We start from the raw sequence: 17,859 nt of genomic DNA, 5'->3' as shown, positions 1-17,859 counted from the left end.
TTTAACTTCATGGTGGGCCTCCTTAATGTCTCTCACTCAGACCATAGTCAAGAGAGATGATTATCTTCAATCAGTTTTCTTTCCTATTTGTGGTATCTTTATATATTTAAGACAGTGATCCAAAATCGAGGGAGAGCAAGTTTATTAGCATCATAGGGTCCCTTTCCCCCACCCTCCAAGCATCCAGGTCTGGGGTTCTTGGTCAGTTGGTAGGTTCAACCTGGAGGCCACTGGAGCTGTCGGCCCCCAAGTACATGAATGTGCAGATGATACACAGACTGTGCGCCCAGCTTCCCATCATTGATCACTGAAACAGAGCTTGGGGTTAGGGGGTCAGGATCATGGAAAAGGTCAAAGATTAAAGATCATATTGAGGGGTAGTTTTGAGAATTTATACGTGAGGGGCTCAAGGGCCAAAAGTCACTCACCAAGTCGGTATCCATCTCCCAGGCCTTCAGCCTTTGCTGTCTTCTTGGCCACAAGGAGAAGGTGTCCTAGAAGCTACAGGGAAAGGGGTTGGAGACAGGTGGCTTCATTCACAGGGAGCAAAACCTCTAGCTGCACCCCCCGAAGCCAAACCTTGGCCCTGCTCTTCCCACCTGCTGGTCGTCTTCCTCAGCCTGGCTAATCCGAGGAATGGGCTTCTTAGGAATGACCAGGAAGTGCACAGGAGCTTGAGGGGCCACATCACGGAATACGAGACACTGGGAGTAGTGACAGGCCAGAGGCCACCATGTTACTTCAACAGGCTGATGGTATCTCAGAAATTCCTAAGGGGATGAGTCCTAAGGGCACCCCACCTGCTTGTCCTCATATAGAATGTCAGCTGGGAGACTTCGATCCAGGATCCGGGAGAAGACAGTTGGAGCTGCTCCCCTAGGAGCTGTCTGCTGGGCCTTGGCCACTTCATTTCCATCAGTCACACCTGCAGCTCCTCGGATCTGAAGGTGGGTCAGACATACCCAAGAGAGGGGGCTGACACTACCTCTCCCATAGAGTGAGTCGGGGCTAGCAGAGGCTGGGCTCTGTTAGTCATTAACTTCATCCTTCTAAGAACCTATTTGTGGTTCTCATCCAAAAGAAAAGTTCCTCAATTTCAGAGCATCAGCAGTGGAGAGTAGGGTCAGATAGTGCTGAGCTTGGTTAGATAAAGGCTGTATTACAATGCAGGACTCAGCAGTGCAATTGATTCCTGTTCCTAATGTGTCTAGTAAATTTAGTTACTGTTCAGAGGAAAGGACACAGGATGAGAACTGGAAACTTAGGTCCCAGTTCTTCTATTACCAACGAATTACCTTAGATAAATCCCTCCTCTTGGCTTCAAATATAAAATAAAGGGCGTGGTCTGTGTTACCTTTGAGACGACTGGAGCTCTTCCCATTTACTCATACCTTGTTACTAAGTTTCCATTAATTTCTATTACTTGTTGCCTGATCTTTAAGCTATGTTACCCGTTTTATTCAGGTTTGACACAGCACGTCTAGGTGTCACATCCGACCTCTTACTGTGAATTTTACTTCCAGTCCCTTAAATCAGTGAAGGGAAGAATTAAGTGAACTCAGCACCCCCAGCCCCAGGGGATTGTGGGTAGGGAAGCCCCAGTTTCCCAGGGGCTCAGAGAAGGCTGAAGTCAGTGCTGTCACATTGTGGGAGAAAGAGCTGGGATGAAGCTGACCCCTCTGACAAGTGGGGAAGATGAGAGGTTAACGCTTGTGCTCAGAAGGCCAGGGGCCTGACAGAGGCTGGAGACTGGCTCCGAGAAGACAAACCTCATTTCCTGCAGGGGGCGCTGAGGAGGCTGCCCGGAGCAGGCGTTCGGTCAGCTGGGCTTCAGGTAGGCTTGGAAGGCAGCAGCCAATGCACGGACCCTGTGGCGACCTCGGCGTCCGAGGCGGTGCAGGGCGTCGGCCACCGCCGAGAGGCTGCCGCCGCCCACCAGCCCGACCTCACCGCACAGCCCCGGAGCTTGCACCTCGGGAGGGGCGGCGGCGTTCCCTGCCCGGCGTTCGGGCTCCGTCCCCACGAGGCCGCAGGGCTGCGCGCGCCTGGGGTAGGAACGCCTGTCCCCCGACCCCGTAGGGCGGCCGAGCCCGAGGGACGCCCTCCGCGCGCCTACGGCCGCTTCTCACCTGTGCCCCCCGCGGCCCCGCCACCGCCACCGCCCTGCGCGCCACGCGCAGCCCGGCAGCCAGCGCCGGGGCTGCCGCCATCTTGCCTCTCAGCCGCCGAACCTCTCCCCGGGCCGGTACGCGGGCCGCGCAGCCAGCCCGAGGTGGGGCTGCCTGCGGAGCCGGCGAGCGGCAGCCATTGGCTCCGCCGGCGGCCGCGAGCGAGCCCTACCATCCCATTGGTCGCGCTCCTGGGCCCCTGCTTGCTGCCCTTTAGCCCAGAGGGTGGCGCCGTGCACCCCTCTGGCTCCGCCGCCACCCTGGAGGCGGAATCTTTTCATCCCATTGGCTTCTGCCAGCTGGAGGGCGAGTGTTCCACTCCATTGGCTTCGACTTCTGGTCAGAGTGAAGTTTCCTTCGCCATTGGGCCCCCTAAGTAGTTTCGCCAACAGAGTGTCTCACTCATTGGAAGGATTAAGAGACCCGAGGTGGGATTTTCCTCCAGTTGGCTCTGCTGCACCACACTGGTGTGGCACCGAGCCCCTAAGGTCGTAGACCGTCTCCCGGCATTGGCCGCGAGGAGGGCGGGTTCTGAGGGCGCTCGGCGCTGGCTGGCTCCGGGAAGCACTGCAACCCCTGGAGGCCAAGGCCACAGAGGGGGGCCGGGCGGGGGCGCCAGGCGGATGGGGCTGAAGGTGAACTGGGACGGGGTCCTTTCTTTAACTGATGGGATAGATACCCAACTTCTTCCCTACAAGGGCATTTCAGCCCCTTAAGCATTTCAGAGATTTTTAACTTACTCATCTAAGGGCAGTTCCTCCTTAGTTTATGTTCTTGTGTACCTACTCCAAGATGGAAGATTCTGCAGTTTGTTTTCAGGGCATTTCCCCCCCCCCTTCTTTTTCCTTTCTTTTTTAAACGGGGGTGCGGCGGGAATGTCCTGTCTTTGCCGCAGGACTAATAAGCAAAGTAATAGGTATCCAGTGTTTTTTCCTTATCAGAAATGGTGTGTGATGCAGTTAGCCTTGCGCCTGGCATTTTTAGATCGTCAGGTTTGAAGGACCAGGGAAATGCATCAGGGCTAGGTAAGAAGTATATTTCGTTTTGCTGGAATGTATATTTTTGACAGAAGGAACGGGGGTCACAAAATGCTAATATTCTCACTCAGCTAAGTTTTAGTATGACATTTAACACTTAGGACAAACGCCACCACTGTATCTTTAGGGTTTTTTGTTTTTGTTTTTTTTTAGCACAGGTCCTTGACATAGATAGGTGCTCAATGATTGTGGAATGAATAATATTTGGTGTTTCATTTGCTTTCATAATATGTAATACATATGTATTGCATATATATTCTTATTCTGCCCCTTACAGTTTTCCACATTATTACATAGTCTATGTAAATATACTTTGTAATGTCTGCATTTTATTTATTTATTTATTTATTTATTTTTAAGATTTTATTTATTTGAGAGAGAGAGAGAATGAGTGGTGGGATGGGGCAGAGGGAGGGAGAGAGAGAAGCCGACTCCCCGCTGAGCCGAAAGCCCTGATGCCATGCAGGGCTCCATCCCAGGACCTGGAGGTCACAACCTGAGCCCAAGGTAGATGCCCAGCTGACTAAGCCACTCAGGCACCCTCTGCATATTATTTATTTGAATGAGTTTATCACAGTAACCATTCTTTTATTGTTGACTATTGAATTAGTTTTAATGAACAGTCATTATGGCGCTAATTGCATATCACCAGTCAAGAGCAACTCTTTACTTCTAGAGATAGTAACAATCTTTGCTATAGCCATATTATTGTTAGAAAGTCCTTTTTCCCTCCAAAGGGCAGACATTTGACCCTGTGATTTCCCCCCTAGGAGTTCTAGCCATCCAGATTGCCTCCCTTCCTTTGGAAGTATAGACAGCTTCCCCAAATGTGGGGAAATGTAGACTGGCCTTTTCTGTGCCCTAGAGGCTACATGCAGTTCTCTGTGGTGCCTCTGAGACCACACAGAGCTGCTCTGGAGAAGCTCAAGAGATAAGAGGAGCTGGCATCTAGGAAGGGGAAGGAAACCGGCCGGGCACGGTAGACGATGACAAAGCACTTTGAAACTGGTTATTTCTTTGGGTTCTCAGGGAGAGCAGGTAGCACAGAGATTATTCTTTTACAGAGCCAGAAACTGAAGCCCGGAGAGTGACTTGCCTAGGATCACAGAGCCCATTAGTGCCAGAATCTCCTACTCCTCGTAAAAATAACTGTGATTCACTGATTTTGGCCACAGTCACCGATTTCGGCTGCATGGCCACAGTTCTTTACTCCATGCCTTTGTGATACCTGGCAGCTGCTCTCCGAGCTGCAGCTCTCTGGAGGTTCTGACCGCCGTCTCCAGTGCTGATCCCCACTGCTACGTTGGATGCTGGACCTCATTAGAGACTTCTGTTCCTTAGTTCTTTTTTTTCAATTTGACAGTTGCTTCCTGGCTTTACTTTCTTTCCATTTGTATGGCCAGCTCTCTCCACATTCTCAAGCCTTCTTTTTGCTTTCTTTTCCTGATCATCCTCCCTGACACCCTCCCATCATCAACCATCAATCTAACTATTGTGTTTCTCTTCCTCTTTAGGTTCCCGCTTCCAGATGTACCCGAATCCTCAACTACCCACCGATTAGGTTTTTCTGTGATTCCCCACATTACTCTTCCCAAACCTTCTCCTCTCTCTTCCTGTCTCCTACTTCCCACTCTTACCCCTTTCCTTCACGACCAGCAGCTGACCTTGTCTCCTACTTCACAGGGGAACTTCCACAAGATCCTGCTTCCTGCAGCTCCCTGGAGGCCCATCATTTTCTTTCTCCCTTCCTCTTGGTCTTAGGGGGTGGTACTTCTCCTGTCCAGAGCAAATCTCTTCACCTCTGCCCTGACGTCATTCCTTCCCTCCATCTCTGGGATGTCTCACCAGGCATCTCTCTCTCTTCCGCATCCTTCAAGATCTTTTTCTCTACTGGTTCCTCCCCCTTTTTCCCTCCTAAAAAATGCTTCCTTGACTCCACATCTCCCTCTGGATATTGTCTGACTTCTCTCCTGCTCTTTTCATCCAAGCTTCCTAAACCAACTCTGCTGTTTGGTTTCTGCCTCCATTGCACCACTGAAACCACATTATCTGAAGTGCCCAAAGACCTAATCATAAAATCCAGGGGACATCTTCCAGTCTTTATTACTGGCGTCCCCACCTGCATCTAACATCAGTGATCACTCTATCCTTCTGGAAACCCCCTCCCTCCTTGGCTTGCTTGAAGCCAGTCTGTCCTTCTGATGCCAGAGCTAGCATCTTGAATGTGGGTTTGATGGAGGCAGGTGGCTTGATCCAGCCTGTCTCCTGTGTGGTGCTCTCTCTTGGCCTCATTAGGTGCCAACTCTAAGGTCCTAGGGTGTCTGTCCCTGGGCTGGGATCTATTTGCCCCATACAGAACCAGGCCAGATTCCAGAGGCTTCCTTTTTATTGCTGATTTGAGCCAGGTTCAAAGAGGCCTGCGCCAGGTGTTGACACTGTCTGTCCCTGGAGGAGGGAAAAGCAGAGGTGAAAGGGTCAGGTATGTGGGTCAGACATAGGGTCAGGCCAGAGGCTGTGTGGGCCAGGAGGCCCAGGGGGTCTGGGGTGGGAGCCAGGACGGCCAGAGGGCCCCTGCTCCTGTAGAGCCTCAGAGTCAGAGTTGCTGACGATGGCTTCTCGGAGGGTAGGCATCTCTGCAAAAGGCACATAGTCTGCTCCTGGGGGTGGAAACCAGGGCAAGTATGGGGTGCAGCAGGTGAGAGGGTGAGATAGTCCTGGATGGGATGGTTGAGGGTGAGAGCACCTTCTTGCCTGGCCTTCTGACCTTGACCCCCCCCCCCCCCCCCCCGTTCTAGGTTGCCCCCTCACCATGAGGCCTCCCTCCTCGTCGCCGGGTCTCCTCAGTCTCAAAGAAAGTCTCGTGTTCCTCCCAGCGCCGGTCACAGGCCGCACAGAGGAAATTAGACTCAAAACAGTTGCAGCAACAGCCTAGGGCAAGGAGGAAGCCAAGACAGGTATAGGGAATTGGGCCTTCCCCATGGGCTAACTATATTCTCATCTCTTCTGTACCAACCACAAATGCGAGTTTCTTCTACCAGTTCCCCTATTCTTATCTCCAAACTATTTGCATCCTACCCATGCCCACCCCTGTACTCCCCTCACCCTAGAAATTACCTTTCACCCTGCAGGGATGGGACCCAGCAGCTGCATGGTCTTCATGGCTGTGTTTGCAGCGACATTGGGCCCTCCAGGCCTTGGGGTCAAAGGTAGCTCGTCTTTTGAGCCAGAACTCACCCACCTCCTCTGGGCGTGATGGGATAAAGCAGAACATGAGGCAGCGACACTGGCCCACGTTGCAGGGCACAGATATGTCTGTGGGAATGGGGACAGATGGTAGGATTAGACTGGCACCTAATAGGGCCTGGCCTTCCCGTGCCAACCCTCATACCAACATGCACACTTTCTCTCATATGGCCAGAGTATAGTTATCCCTCCCGCCTGGCAGGGGCTGCTCAGTTCTCCCTACCTGAGATGATCTGGTGCTCTTTCAACAAGTGTCCACAAAAGCATTTGGACTCATCTCCAATCCGGAAACAGTCCCATAGGTAATGGGGGCAGCGCCAGCCAATGTAGAGACCTGAGAGTGGAGGGATTAACAAGGAAAAGTGAGAAGGAATAGTAGCCTAAGCCTCCTACCCAAGGCGTTCTCACCTCTCCCCCTAGGTGTGTTCACCTCCACCCATGAGTTCTCATCCCCACCCCTTTAGACATTTTCTCGCCAGGTTTTCTCAGGGTTCCACAAGTGTTTCAGTTCCTTTTCCACCCCAGGATCCACTCCATCTCTGTTAGCCTGTCAGAAATGACTGAAGACAGTCTTCAAGATGATAAATGAAATTTTGTTTGAAGATGAACATGAATCTCGCCAAGTTCTCTGTGACTGTGAAGATTCCCATCTCCTCTCCTTCCCACATTAGAAACCAGCTTGGTTTTGTTTCCTTGAAGTGTCTAAGGTGAGGGAAGGGAAGATGATTGGCCAGGTGTAGAAGAGATGGTGAGGACTAGCACCTAAGAAGCATGGTTGTTGACGGGACCAGAGGTGGAGGAGGAGGAGGAGGTTGGGCAGCTCTGGGACCAGGAGAAGGGCTTTCCTCACTTTTCAAGGTTTGCACCTTCATATTACCTTTCTTTGTTCCTGGTGTTACCGAACTAATGCTATCTATGAATTTGAGAAGGGCTGCCTATGGTTCTCTAAGAATCAGGAGAAAGAGGTAGGCCAGAAGTCATGAGTGGTGAAGGTCAAGAAATCGAAGCTTGTGAGGCTAAGAAGTATCCCTGAGAGCAGGCACCAGCAAAATGCCACAACCCTTGAGAGCCTGGTTACCGCAGTGGGATCTGAAACTGGCTTCATGGTTAGCCTTACTAAAAGGCAAGGGTGGAGCCATGTAAATATGGGAGGAGAACCAGAGAGCACATCCCACTCAGATTTTCTCACCCTTCAGGAGACCTGAGAGTACTCCAACTTCTAGGCAAGAATCCTAGATGAGTCCTCATGGAGTGGGACCTTCGGCCGTAGGACCCATTCCCATTTAAAGGCTACAGTGAGGTGTCACCTCCACCAAAAAGTTGTCCCTGACTTCCTCTGTCTACGGGCCCCTTCTCTTTCTTTGACTCCTTGTGCTACTCCTATTACAGTACAATACATCAGAATGGACTTTCCACTTGTATTCCTCTTCAACTGTAAGTTCCTCCAAGTAAGGGTCTGTCTTTTTGCCTATATCTCTAGTCCTAGCTTAGGGCCTGGCCAAAAGAGGTGCCCAGAGAGCACAGACTCCTTGACTGATGAAGTGAAGGAGCAAATTCCTTCAGGAAGGAAGAGAGACCCAGTATTCCAGGCATAGCCCTGAAGTTAGTGTCCTCTGGTCTTTGACTCTGGCCAGGGCCACAATTCACAATTTTGTGCCTAATTGTCAGTCTAGGTTTTCTTGCCTTACCCATGGTCTTTCAGGGTCTAAAGCCTGTCCAGATAATGGCTTTTGGCTTTGCTACTTCTGTCTTGATACTGACAGCCTATAGTACCACTGCCCCATTACACCAGTGAGTCTTGGTCGAAGGGGCAGAGAATAGGCAGAATCACAATGGAGGTGAGTGGGGGCCAGAATTCCACTGGAGGAATTCTGAACTCTGTCCAGAGCAGCAGGGCAGGCTGAGCAGATGAGGTGTGGAGGTGAACGAGGGTCAGTGCCCATAGATCAAGGTCCTGCCTGAGGGCCTGGGAGAGTCAAGTCCAAGCACTGGTATGGGAGTCAGTGTCCAGCTCTCAGATGAAGACTAGAATTTAAACAGACTAGCAACTATACCTCAGACTCCCATTATAGGTGTCAGTGCTCTTAAAGTGGGACACATCAGGCCATGTAGTCCAGAGTGGGAGCCTCTTCTCTCTGCTCTGATTCCAAACACTCTTCCTGTTATAAGTGGACAAGGGCCGGCAGGGTGAGGAGACATTATCTGGGATGCCATTTTGACCCTGTATAAGGTGGTTCTACGTAGTTTTGCCCTAAGAATCTTTGCCTCAAGCATTTTCACTGCATGATTAATTGGCCATAGGCAATTTTGCCACAAAAGATAAAATTATGAAAAATAAAAGGGCATTCATTAAAAAGGACATAATGAAAAATGGAAAATAAGTATCAAAATTAAAAATGGCTTTATTGCAAAATGCAATATATTTGAATTTAAAATGAATTTATTTTTTTTTAAAGATTTTATTTATTTATTCATGAGAGACAGAGAGAGAGAGAGAAGCAGAGGGAGAAGCAGGCTCCCAAGGAGCTGGGAGCCCAATGCGGGACTCAATCCCAGGACCCTGGGATCATGACCTGAGCCGAAGGCAGACGCTCAACCATCTGAGCCACCCAGGCACCCTGAATTTAAAATGAATTTAAAATGTATAGAATAGATTCACAGCAATACTGTGAATAACTGATTTTATTTTGTGGATTGTACCTAAGCACTTGTCCTCAAAGTCTTACATTCATTGTTTTACACGTTTTTGTTTTTTGTTTTTGTTTTGTTGTGCTTGTTGATTCATCTTGTTTGGCATCACACTTTTTTTGCTAAAATTTCTTCCTTAAGAGAGGTATCAGTTTCCAAATACTAGGATACATATTTGTAACTGAACTTTGTATTGTGTTGTGAAAGCTTTCTACACTGCTGCTTGTTCTTGGCAGATTGTCACATGTCCATCGATAGACATTCCAAAGTTGTATGGGAAGTTGTGTGGATTCAAAACTCTGTGTCACTGTGTAGACAATTATGAAGGCTAAGATCTATGTAATATAAAAATGGGAGTACTGTGTCAACAGAAAAATGAAACCAAACTGTCAACCAGTTGATGAAGCCAACAAACTGTCAAACCAAACTACCAACTAGTTTATCTTTTTTTTAATCTTTTTAAAAATCTTTTATGGCAAATTGCCTTATGGTTAACTAATTTTGTGGCACCCTATTTGTGGCAAAGGCGTCTACAGTACAGATGCTTACTCTGAAAATACCAGACAGGGTACAACACAGTCGGTTCCATGGTCATATATCACATTTGCATGATAATATCTATTTTTGCTTAGAACATTTCCATACAACATACAGCTGTCTTTACATGAAGGATGTCTCCAGTCCAGACTTCTCTCCTGAGCTTCAGACCCATATAGCTAGCTGTCTCCAGACTCTTTCACCACCATGTTCCACCAGCACTTCTAATGTGGTACAGCCAATTATTCCTTTCAAACCTGGCCCTCATCCTTTGTCCTCTGTTCATCCAACACATACTTATCATGCATCTACTCTGTTTTAGGCATTCATTAATGGTTATCATCATCAAATCAGTCTCTAAGCCAAAAACCTAGAGGTCATTCCAGGCATGTCCTTCTCTCTTATCCTATACATCCAAAGATCCAAAAGTCAGTTTCACCTTCTTAACATTTCTTGAACGTTCTATTTCTCTCCACCTCCACCCATCTACTTCTTACCTGGATTATTATTACCAGTGACCAATGTAGTCTTCCTACGTCCAGTCTTATCTTTCTCCAGTCTACGATACTGCCAGAGCAGTCTTTCAAAAACACAAATTTGTTCATGTTATTGTCCCACTTAAAATCTTTTAGTGACTCTCAGCTACCCTTAGGATATAATCCCAGCTCTTGAGCTTTGCACAGAAATGCCTGTACAGTTCTGCCTTCCAGAGCTGAGCCCTGTCCAACATTTCTTGCACTTTCCTACTGGTGCCTTGCCCTGTCAGATCTCACCTTACCCCAGTTTTCACCTGGCCACCTCTTTTTACTCATCTTATAGATTTCAGCTGAGAAGTCATCCCTTCCAAGGCTTATTCCCTGAGCCCCCAAGATTGGGTGCCCTTTTTTTCTGCTTGTGCGGCACTGTGGGCTGACCTCAATCATAGCAATTAGAATGAATTATAATTATCCTTTCACTTATTGGTGGCTCTCATTAGAGTACAAATTACTTGAGAGATTTTGTTTTTGACATCCCACCAGCCACTGCCTCCACATCTGGCTCAATGACTGGCATACAGTTGGTGCTCAATAAATGCTGAATAAATAAAAGAAAAGCTTACATTTGATCCTTCTCTACACAGCACACATTCTGATTCTCTAGGGACTCAAGATCCCCAATATTAGGAGGGAACTCTAAATACCTTTTTCAGGATTGAATGACACTTAAATTACTACATAAAACCGCCCGTTTAAACAGGAAAATGAAGAAGTTCCATGTGAAGAAGTATAGCAGCCTTGAAGAGTGGAGAGCAGGCAGGAGGTGCTGAGGAGATCAGGGACTGAATGACCCTGTATTTGCAGGAAGAATAAGAGTGACAGAAGATGTTAAAATAAGCAAACAAAGCCATTTAAATGCCTGAATTGAGACTGAGAAACAAATGAGATCATTATGACTTTCTTGGCCAGGGGTGGAGGGGAAGGGTCCCAGCTTGAGAATGAGGAAAGTAAATTGCATGGAGAAGGGAGGACATAGGATTGCCTGGTTGTCTTTATATCTTAGGACCATCTAGTTTCAACATAACTCTCTTCCTATCATAAGGGGAAAAGGAAGTATGAAAGACAAAAGTAAATGCACTGATGTCTACTGAATTCAGTTTAGAAACCCCCAGAATCTGCAGAGCAGGTCAGGATGGCCTGCTTTCTGAAGTTATTCGCTATAGACATGAAGTTCAGCAACACAGGTACACATGCTCGCACCGGACGGCACGGGTTTACATAGTACATCTGCACACCTTTTATATGCAGGCACAGATAAGCATAGCATGCCACTAATGGGGCTGGCATGAGTACTAATTCTGGGCTGAGACTTGGAATCAGTAGGGCTTGAAGATACGACTCTTCTCTTTGGTGAAGAGACTCATAGCTTTTGGGTACCCACGTGATAATGGTCTGGCATGTGGGGTGACAGCCTTTTAGTGGAGTTCCACCAAGGGGACCAAGGCCTTTTGCCATGTCAGAGCCACAAGTCTCCTGGACTATCTAGGGTCCTGGGCCATCTCTGCCTTAAGGTTGGTTTGGTGCAGGCTCTCAGAGCCCTAGATGTGGGGCTGGCCTATGACCCTTCTTCTTCTTTTTTTTTTTTTTTTCAACAGCTTTAGTTTAGCTGCCTGTCCCTACCTGGGATTTATATGAATATCCCCACTTTTTTCTGTACTCATGCTGTCCACTTTGGCCGACCTGGCTTCTCCCCTCCTAGATTACAGGCAGTTAGCATTGCCATTTCCACAAGGGGCAGTGATCCATTGATCAGGGCAGGTTCCCTGATCCAGTTGGATTGGAGGATGGCCACGGTCCTGTCACAGGCTTCTGAAGGGCTTTCTGGGCTCACCTGTCTGGATGGTACTTAGGGCTGCATTCTTCTCCCATTGGAAAAGATAATTCACCTGAGCACCAAACTTCTCTCTGGGCATTGCCTTAGCCACTTCCACCAGCTCTGCTTGCTTGGCAGGCACCACTGGGTGGACTGTGTAATCTGGGAAGGGAAAAGCTGAGTAACCAAGGGAAGGTGAGGAGGCCCTAAAACTAAGAGAAGGGGCCAGGTTGAAGAGTAACCCAATCCCCTCCTCCTGGGGCAGGTATAAGACAGTGATGAGAATGGGGAAAAGTGCAGGCATAATTACAGCTAACTCCTTTCTTCTTCTTCTTGCCCAGCTGTTGTCCAGGCTGAGCTGTGTGTGCGGTGCTGTCAGTGGCATCCACCTGCTCTTTGTCTTCTCCTTCCTCTTCCTTTTCCTTTGCAGATGTGTCCAGGTGGACCGGGGCTGAAGGGCTTGAAAGGGAGTGCTTTTGAAGGATCTCAGACTCAGAGATCTGGATGGACCTCCTTGTCCATGAGACCTCACTGGGAGAATACTTAGAGAGGTCTTCCTTCAGAGTATCAGGGGAAGGTACAGCGACATAGTCTTGTGATGAGGTAGGAGAAGAAAGGTGTTTCTCTGGGACCTTAAAGATGTGAGTTTCCAACAGGGTCTCAGGGATAAGGGTTTCTAAAGGGATCTCAGAGTATCCTACAGGGGTCTCAGAGATGGAGGGCTCCAAAAGGGATTCAGAGGTGTAGGTCTCTAAAGGAGCCAGGGAAGTGGATGGAAGCATATGAGATTCAGAGGTGTGGGCCTCTAAAGGGGCCTGGGAAGTGGATGGAACCAGATGAGATTCAGAGGTGTGGGCCTCTAAAGAGGTCTCAGAGATGGAAGGTTCCAAAGAAGTTTCAGAGGCATGGTTCTCTAAAGGGGCCTGGGAAGTGGAGGGAACTAGATGAGATTCAGAGGTGTGGGGCTCTAAGGGAGTCTCAGAGATGGAAGGCTCCAAAAGGGTTTCAGAGGTAAGGGGCTCTAAAGGGGTCTCAGAGATGGAAGGCTCAAAGGCTGTTTCAGGGATAGGGGGCTCCTGTGAGTCCTCGGAAGGGTCCTTTGAAGAGGAGCGCTCCTCTGTTTCCATGGTGGTATGAGGCTCTTCTGTGACCTTGTCTGCTTCCATCTAGTGGTAGAAGAGGGTACAGGCTTCATTAGGTTCGGACTGGAGGGTCTGCGAGTCAAGAGTTCACTGGGGGTTATGGAATTAGGATAAGGTTTTCAGGGCACCTGAGATATAAGGAGGAAGCAAGATGAACTTTGGGTCAGGGTATAGTGCCAGGAGGTTCACCTGTGTGCCTAGACCCCATGTGACATGTGGCTACGGATTGTGAGGGAGCTGGAACTTAAAAGACAGAAAGGTTGAAGCAGTCAGAATCCCATCAGTAGATGGTAGCAGAGGACCGTGACCCAGGAGGGAGCCTAAACATAGCAACTTGGTTAGTCCAAGAGCAGGGTCCTGGGCCTTAGGACCATGGAGTTCAGGCAGTGGAGTTCTAGAGACTGGGATACCCAGCCAAAGTGGGGGTTTGCTCCTAAGAGTGCAGGACAATGCCATGATGCATTAGGCAGGGCCCCGACTGCAGTCTGGTTTTGTCTAGGACCACATACACCCTCCCTTGATGATGTCACTCATGTTCAAGGCTTTAGTTACTTCCAGTGGTATGCGGATGATTCCTAAATCCGTATTTCCAGTTCAGACCTCTTTAAATCCCTGTATTTAACACTCATACCCAACTGCTTGCTGGATATTGCTAAATGGATGTCCCACAGGGCATGAAAGCTGAATTCTGGGAATTATTTTGGTCTTACCGTTTCCCCTCAGACCTCATCTTCAAATAGGCACCAAGGACTGTATTTCCTATTTTCTAAATAATCCCAAAATCCATTCTCTCCTTTTTCTCTCTAATTTTGTTTTTAAGTTCTCATCATTTTCTACCCGGATTATGTAGTAACTTCACCCCTCTGTCTCCTCCAGCATATTCATCCACTCAGCCATTCTTTCATTGATTTATGTAACTTATACTTTTATAAACAACCCAATCTTACACTTTTGCCCAGGCACTGTGCTAAGCACTGGACTCAGTTGAAAGAATCTGGGAAGGAGACCAGGTTAACCAAAATGACAATACAGATGAGTTGGTGGTGTGCTGGGGTAAGCTCAGGATGCTGTGGAGTGGGGTGTGACAAATTTGTCTTGGAAGGATGTCCAAAAGAAGTCATCCCTTTTTTTTTTTTTAAGGATTCATTTATTATTTATTTTGAGAGAGTGAGAATGAGAGAGAGAGAGTACATGAGAGGGGGGAGGGTCAGAGGGAGAAGCAGACTCCCTGCTGAGCAGGGAACCTGATGCGGGACTGGACCCCGGGACTCCAGGATCATGACCTGAGCCGAAGGCAGCCGCTTAACCAACTGAACCACCCAGGCGCCCAGAAGTCAGTCCTCCTTAACGACCCAATGGAGATCTTTCTTTAAAAATGTAAACCTAACAATGGCATTCCTTTGCTTAAAAACACTCAATTGTCTCAGCCTAAGGATTAAGTCTAAATTTCTTGGCCCTGACATTCAAGGCCTGCCATTATTTGCAACACTGCCTAAGGATTCCAGCTTTAGCCTTCTGTGCTCCCTTTCTCCCCAAGCTCCAGAGATGCTAAACACATTATTTAACATTCATTAGAGTCTTTCCAAAGGGGAAGTTTGGGACAAGAAGTAGGGAGAGAGGTAGGATGATAGGAATCTGACCAGACATTCCGCAAGAGGAAAAAGATACTTGAAGGTGGAGAACCAAGGATGGGAGAAGGATAAAAAGAAGGGGAAGAGGGAACTGGGCGGAGAAGTGTGGCGGAGGGGGAGTGTAAGGATGAAAAGTAGAGAATGGGAGGGGTTTCGAGTGAGGTGGGAAGGGGCAGAAGGTGTTAGGAGCGAAATGGGATGAGAGTTTGGAGGAGGAGCCTTTGGAGAAACCACATACCTCTGGGCTTTGGCTTGGCTGTTACAAGTCCTTCCTTAAGTCACGATCTCGTCTGAAGCTGGGAAGGGGAAATGTTAGGGGAGGATGGAAGGCTCTTGGATGAGACTCGCCTTGCAGTTGTTATGTAATGAGAGGCCTTGCCTTCAAGTCTACCACTTGGGGAGGGAAGTTGGACACCTGCAGAAATTCGCAAAGGAACTCTGGCCAGATCTGGGGGAGGGTGGGAGGGGAAGGGACGAGGGGTTCCGCGGCCGATGAGGGAGGAGCTTGACTGAAACCTCTGGAACCCCAGCCGGGAGAGGAGGGATCCGTCACCAGGGCAACCAGAACGCCCAGGAGTCTCCGTGGCAACAGCACTGGTTTCCAGATGAGGCTGCATTGGACCCAGAGGGGACGAGCCTAGAGGGCTCACTTTTAAAGGGGTTTTGCGGGATCTCTGTGAGAGTGTTTGGGTAGTCTGCGGACGTCTATGGGGACGTCCGTAGATGTCTGGGTTTGTGAGGGTCTCTGTAGGGTTCCTATGAGATGTGTGTGGCTCTATCAGTGGGGGCTGTGAGGATCTGAGGTTAGCATCGGCGTTCCGAGGTTGGGGTGAGAAAGGGGATCAAGAAGCTGGGGCTGGGGCGGAGTCTGTCCTCGGCCCGCAGAATCAAGTTGGAGACCAATAGAATAGGGCAGGGGGTGGGCTTTACTGGCAAGAACCAATCGAGCTGATAGATGGGCGGAGCGTCATAACTACGTCAGACAGAGGCCGCCGCCGCGGGGCCTGGTTGTCGCCGGTCCAGCGCAGCCCGGAGTCGCCCAGGCCTGAACTCCTACCCAGGTCCCCGGCCCGGCCTTAGCCGGCCTGACCCCGACCCCGGGCCCACGAGGACACCGAAAGCCACCCCCCTGGGGGTGGGGAGCGGAGCCGTGGGTCAGCTCTGCGCTCACCCCGCGCTGGCCTGTCCGGCCCCGCCCCCGCCCCGGGCCATGGCCCAGCCCTGGTCCCGGCCCCTCGTCCTATCCTCGTCCAGCCCTTGGCCCCCAGCCCCGCCCTCGCCCCGCTTCCCAAATCGGCCCCTGCCCCGGCCTGGGTCCCAGCGAACACCCAGATCCGAATCCCAACCCAGGCCCCCCCTCCAGTCCCAGTCCCTGTGCCTGTCCTGGCCCCCAACCCCTCCTCTGCCCTTGTTCCACCTCCTGTCACAAATCCCAGCCGAAACCCTGTCCCAACCCCATTCCCAATGTTTGCTTAAACCCGGGGCCCAAACCCTGCCCTTGCCCCAGTCCCCATTACAGCCCCTCCTTCAATCCCATTCCCTGCCCTTGTTCAAGCCCCAGTGCCCAGCACAGCCCAATCCATTATCTCAGCCTTTGCCCTCATCTCTGTGTTTACCCAAGTCTCTCCCACTACCCACCCCCCTCTCTCATACCCTGCCCCTCTCCCAGCCTCGACTCAGGTCTGGGCTCCAGCTGCCGCCAGCCTTATTGCTGCTGTTGCTGTTCTCTGTCCTTGGCCCAGGGGCTGGTGAGTGCAGAAGCAGGAAGCACTGAGGCAGGGAGGGGTGGACTGGAGGGATTCAGGAGAGATGGGACCTGGGCAACTAGATCTTTGGGGAAGAAGTCGGGAGAAATAGGGAGGAGAGAGGTCTTACACAACTGAGAGAAATTGGGAGGGTCAGAAGAGAGGAAACTGTGGGCTTGAGGCTCAGCAGGTGCCTAATAGTCCCCAGGACAGAGACTCCAAGGTTTTCTTTCCTGGTGGCCATCCTGACCCTGCTTTGACTCTTGCTTTTCCAAGGAAGGAAACTTGGAACTTCTTCTGCAAGGGAAGTTTGATGGGGGAGACATGATCCTATATCAGAGAGCCTCTGGTCCAGTGTGGGAAGTTCTAGCCTAAACTTTGAGATATTGGGCATGCATTAAAACAGGGTTAAGAAAACAGTTTTGAAAACAACATGTAGCAAACAGTTGGACATGGGTTAGTTTTCTTCTTGTAATGAGTCTTGTTCCAGATAAGTTTGTTTTGCTGAAGAATAATTCCTGACACTTCTAGAGCAGTCTTGAAATATAGAGGGCCATTTTATAGATGGGGAAACTGAGGCTTAGTTGGGGGCAGTTTTCCCAAGGTCATACAGCTTGTACATGGTAGTACTGGGTCTAAAAAAAGTTTCCAAATTCCTGTTTTATACTAGTGTTTTTTTTTTTTTCAATGCAACATATGCCTAATAGGAAAATAGACCCAGTTGAGAGAAGACTCAAAGTACAACCTGTCCTCTCCCATGTCTGCCCACAGTGGGGCTTCCTCATTTGCCAGTTGTCAGCCTAGGACCACCATCCAGGGAGGAAGTGATTCGGAGAGGGGGAGGTCCAACTTCTTAATGGGTGGAATGTGGGAGCAGGCGGGGTTCCTGGCTGTAGGAGATATGCCATAAAGTTGGCCCCATCTTAAGGAGATGACTGTGGTCTTCACAGCCTTAGCCTCCAATCCCCTCTGGCACTCTAGATAAGATGGAGATATACCTAAGGGAGTCTGGCAATAATAACAGAGCAACTGGGTGGGAGTTGGGTTTCAGTGAGCTTTGGGGGCCTAGTTCAGTGTATAAACTTGAGAAGATTGGTACATGCCAAAGGTTATGCCGCTGCAGAGGTGTCCAAGCTCTATATGTATGTTCACTGGCATCTGGGTACCTATGTGTTTGTGTACCTGAGGGGTCTGTGGGAATGCTTGTCATGTGCAGTGTGTATACATGCTTATGTGTTAGTATGTTCTTTGGCATGCATGGGAGCCCCTGAGTGTCCTCTGAGTGCCTATGTGATTGCGTGAAGGGGAGAGTACATGTT

At 49.5% G+C, this 17,859-nt stretch overlaps 3 protein-coding genes across 12 annotated transcripts in view; 1 reads left to right on the top strand and 2 right to left on the bottom strand.

The window, feature by feature from the left end:
- Positions 1-125: 125 nt before the first annotated feature.
- On the bottom strand, positions 126-2,380 carry HINT2 (histidine triad nucleotide binding protein 2). Of its 4 annotated transcripts, none has more exons than XM_027614808.1 (6): positions 2,130-2,325; positions 1,770-1,868; positions 801-941; positions 600-704; positions 429-501; positions 126-307 (listed from the first exon to the last, which is right to left on the bottom strand). In XM_027614808.1, exons 1-6 carry the CDS (start codon positions 2,208-2,210, stop codon positions 216-218), a joined length of 591 nt encoding a protein of 196 aa, XP_027470609.1. In that variant the 5' UTR covers positions 2,211-2,325; the 3' UTR covers positions 126-215. The 4 variants fall into 4 exon arrangements, with proteins under 4 accessions (XP_027470609.1, XP_027470612.1, XP_027470611.1 ...); XM_027614809.1 differs by having other exon boundaries at positions 177-318; positions 2,130-2,351; XM_027614811.1 differs by lacking the exon at positions 600-704 and having other exon boundaries at positions 2,130-2,380.
- Positions 1,742-17,859, top strand: part of TMEM8B (transmembrane protein 8B) — a 41,195-nt gene continuing 25,077 nt past the window's right edge. The window contains exons 1-2 of one of the 6 annotated variants that reach the window (XM_027614799.2): positions 15,709-15,856; positions 16,465-16,543. Coding sequence is in view for 2 of the 6 variants with exons in the window: in XM_027614801.2 (XP_027470602.1) it covers positions 16,006-16,543 (538 nt within the window). In the remaining 4 variants the exon portion in view is untranslated. Of the gene's footprint in view, positions 1,835-1,877; positions 2,051-15,688; positions 16,544-17,859 lie in introns of those variants that run through there. The other 5 variants (XM_027614800.2, XM_027614798.2, XM_027614797.2 and 2 more) reach the window with 5 other exon arrangements.
- Positions 3,706-15,582, bottom strand: FAM221B (family with sequence similarity 221 member B). 2 transcript variants are annotated; one of them, XM_027614802.1, is made up of 7 exons: positions 15,034-15,582; positions 12,333-13,188; positions 12,041-12,184; positions 6,672-6,782; positions 6,320-6,517; positions 6,014-6,133; positions 3,706-5,650 (listed from the first exon to the last, which is right to left on the bottom strand). In XM_027614802.1, exons 2-7 carry the CDS (start codon positions 13,186-13,188, stop codon positions 5,613-5,615), a joined length of 1,467 nt encoding a protein of 488 aa, XP_027470603.1. In that variant the 5' UTR covers positions 15,034-15,582; the 3' UTR covers positions 3,706-5,612. The 2 variants fall into 2 exon arrangements, with proteins under 2 accessions (XP_027470603.1, XP_027470605.1); XM_027614804.1 differs by lacking the exon at positions 12,041-12,184.

Source organism: Zalophus californianus, chromosome 13, assembly GCF_009762305.2.
Source record: "Zalophus californianus isolate mZalCal1 chromosome 13, mZalCal1.pri.v2, whole genome shotgun sequence".
Classification (NCBI taxonomy): Eukaryota; Metazoa; Chordata; class Mammalia; order Carnivora; family Otariidae; genus Zalophus; species Zalophus californianus.
The sequence above is the reverse complement of the archived record's forward strand: the minus strand, read 5'-3'. Positions and strand labels throughout refer to the sequence as shown.

Bases quoted from the DNA above. Each gene is read 5' to 3' on its own strand.
- FAM221B (XM_027614802.1), bottom strand. From the start codon at position 13,188: ATGGAAGCAGACAAGGTCACAGAAGAGCCTCATACCACCATGGAAACA. The intron at 6,783-12,040 runs GTGAGCCCAGAA...CTCCACTCTCAG, and splicing joins CCTAAGTACCATCCAGACAG to GTCTCTACATTGGCTGGCGC. The intron at 5,651-6,013 runs GTGAGGGGGCAA...TCCCTCCTCCAG, and splicing joins ACGAGGAGGGAGGCCTCATG to GGACAGACAGTGTCAACACC.
- HINT2 (XM_027614808.1), bottom strand. From the start codon at position 2,210: ATGGCGGCAGCCCCGGCGCTGGCTGCCGGGCTGCGCGTGGCGCGCAGG. The intron at 502-599 runs GTGGGAAGAGCA...CTTTCCCTGTAG, and splicing joins CTGAGGAAGACGACCAGCAG to CTTCTAGGACACCTTCTCCT. The intron at 308-428 runs GTGAGTGACTTT...GCTCTGTTTCAG, and splicing joins GGGAGATGGATACCGACTTG to TGATCAATGATGGGAAGCTG.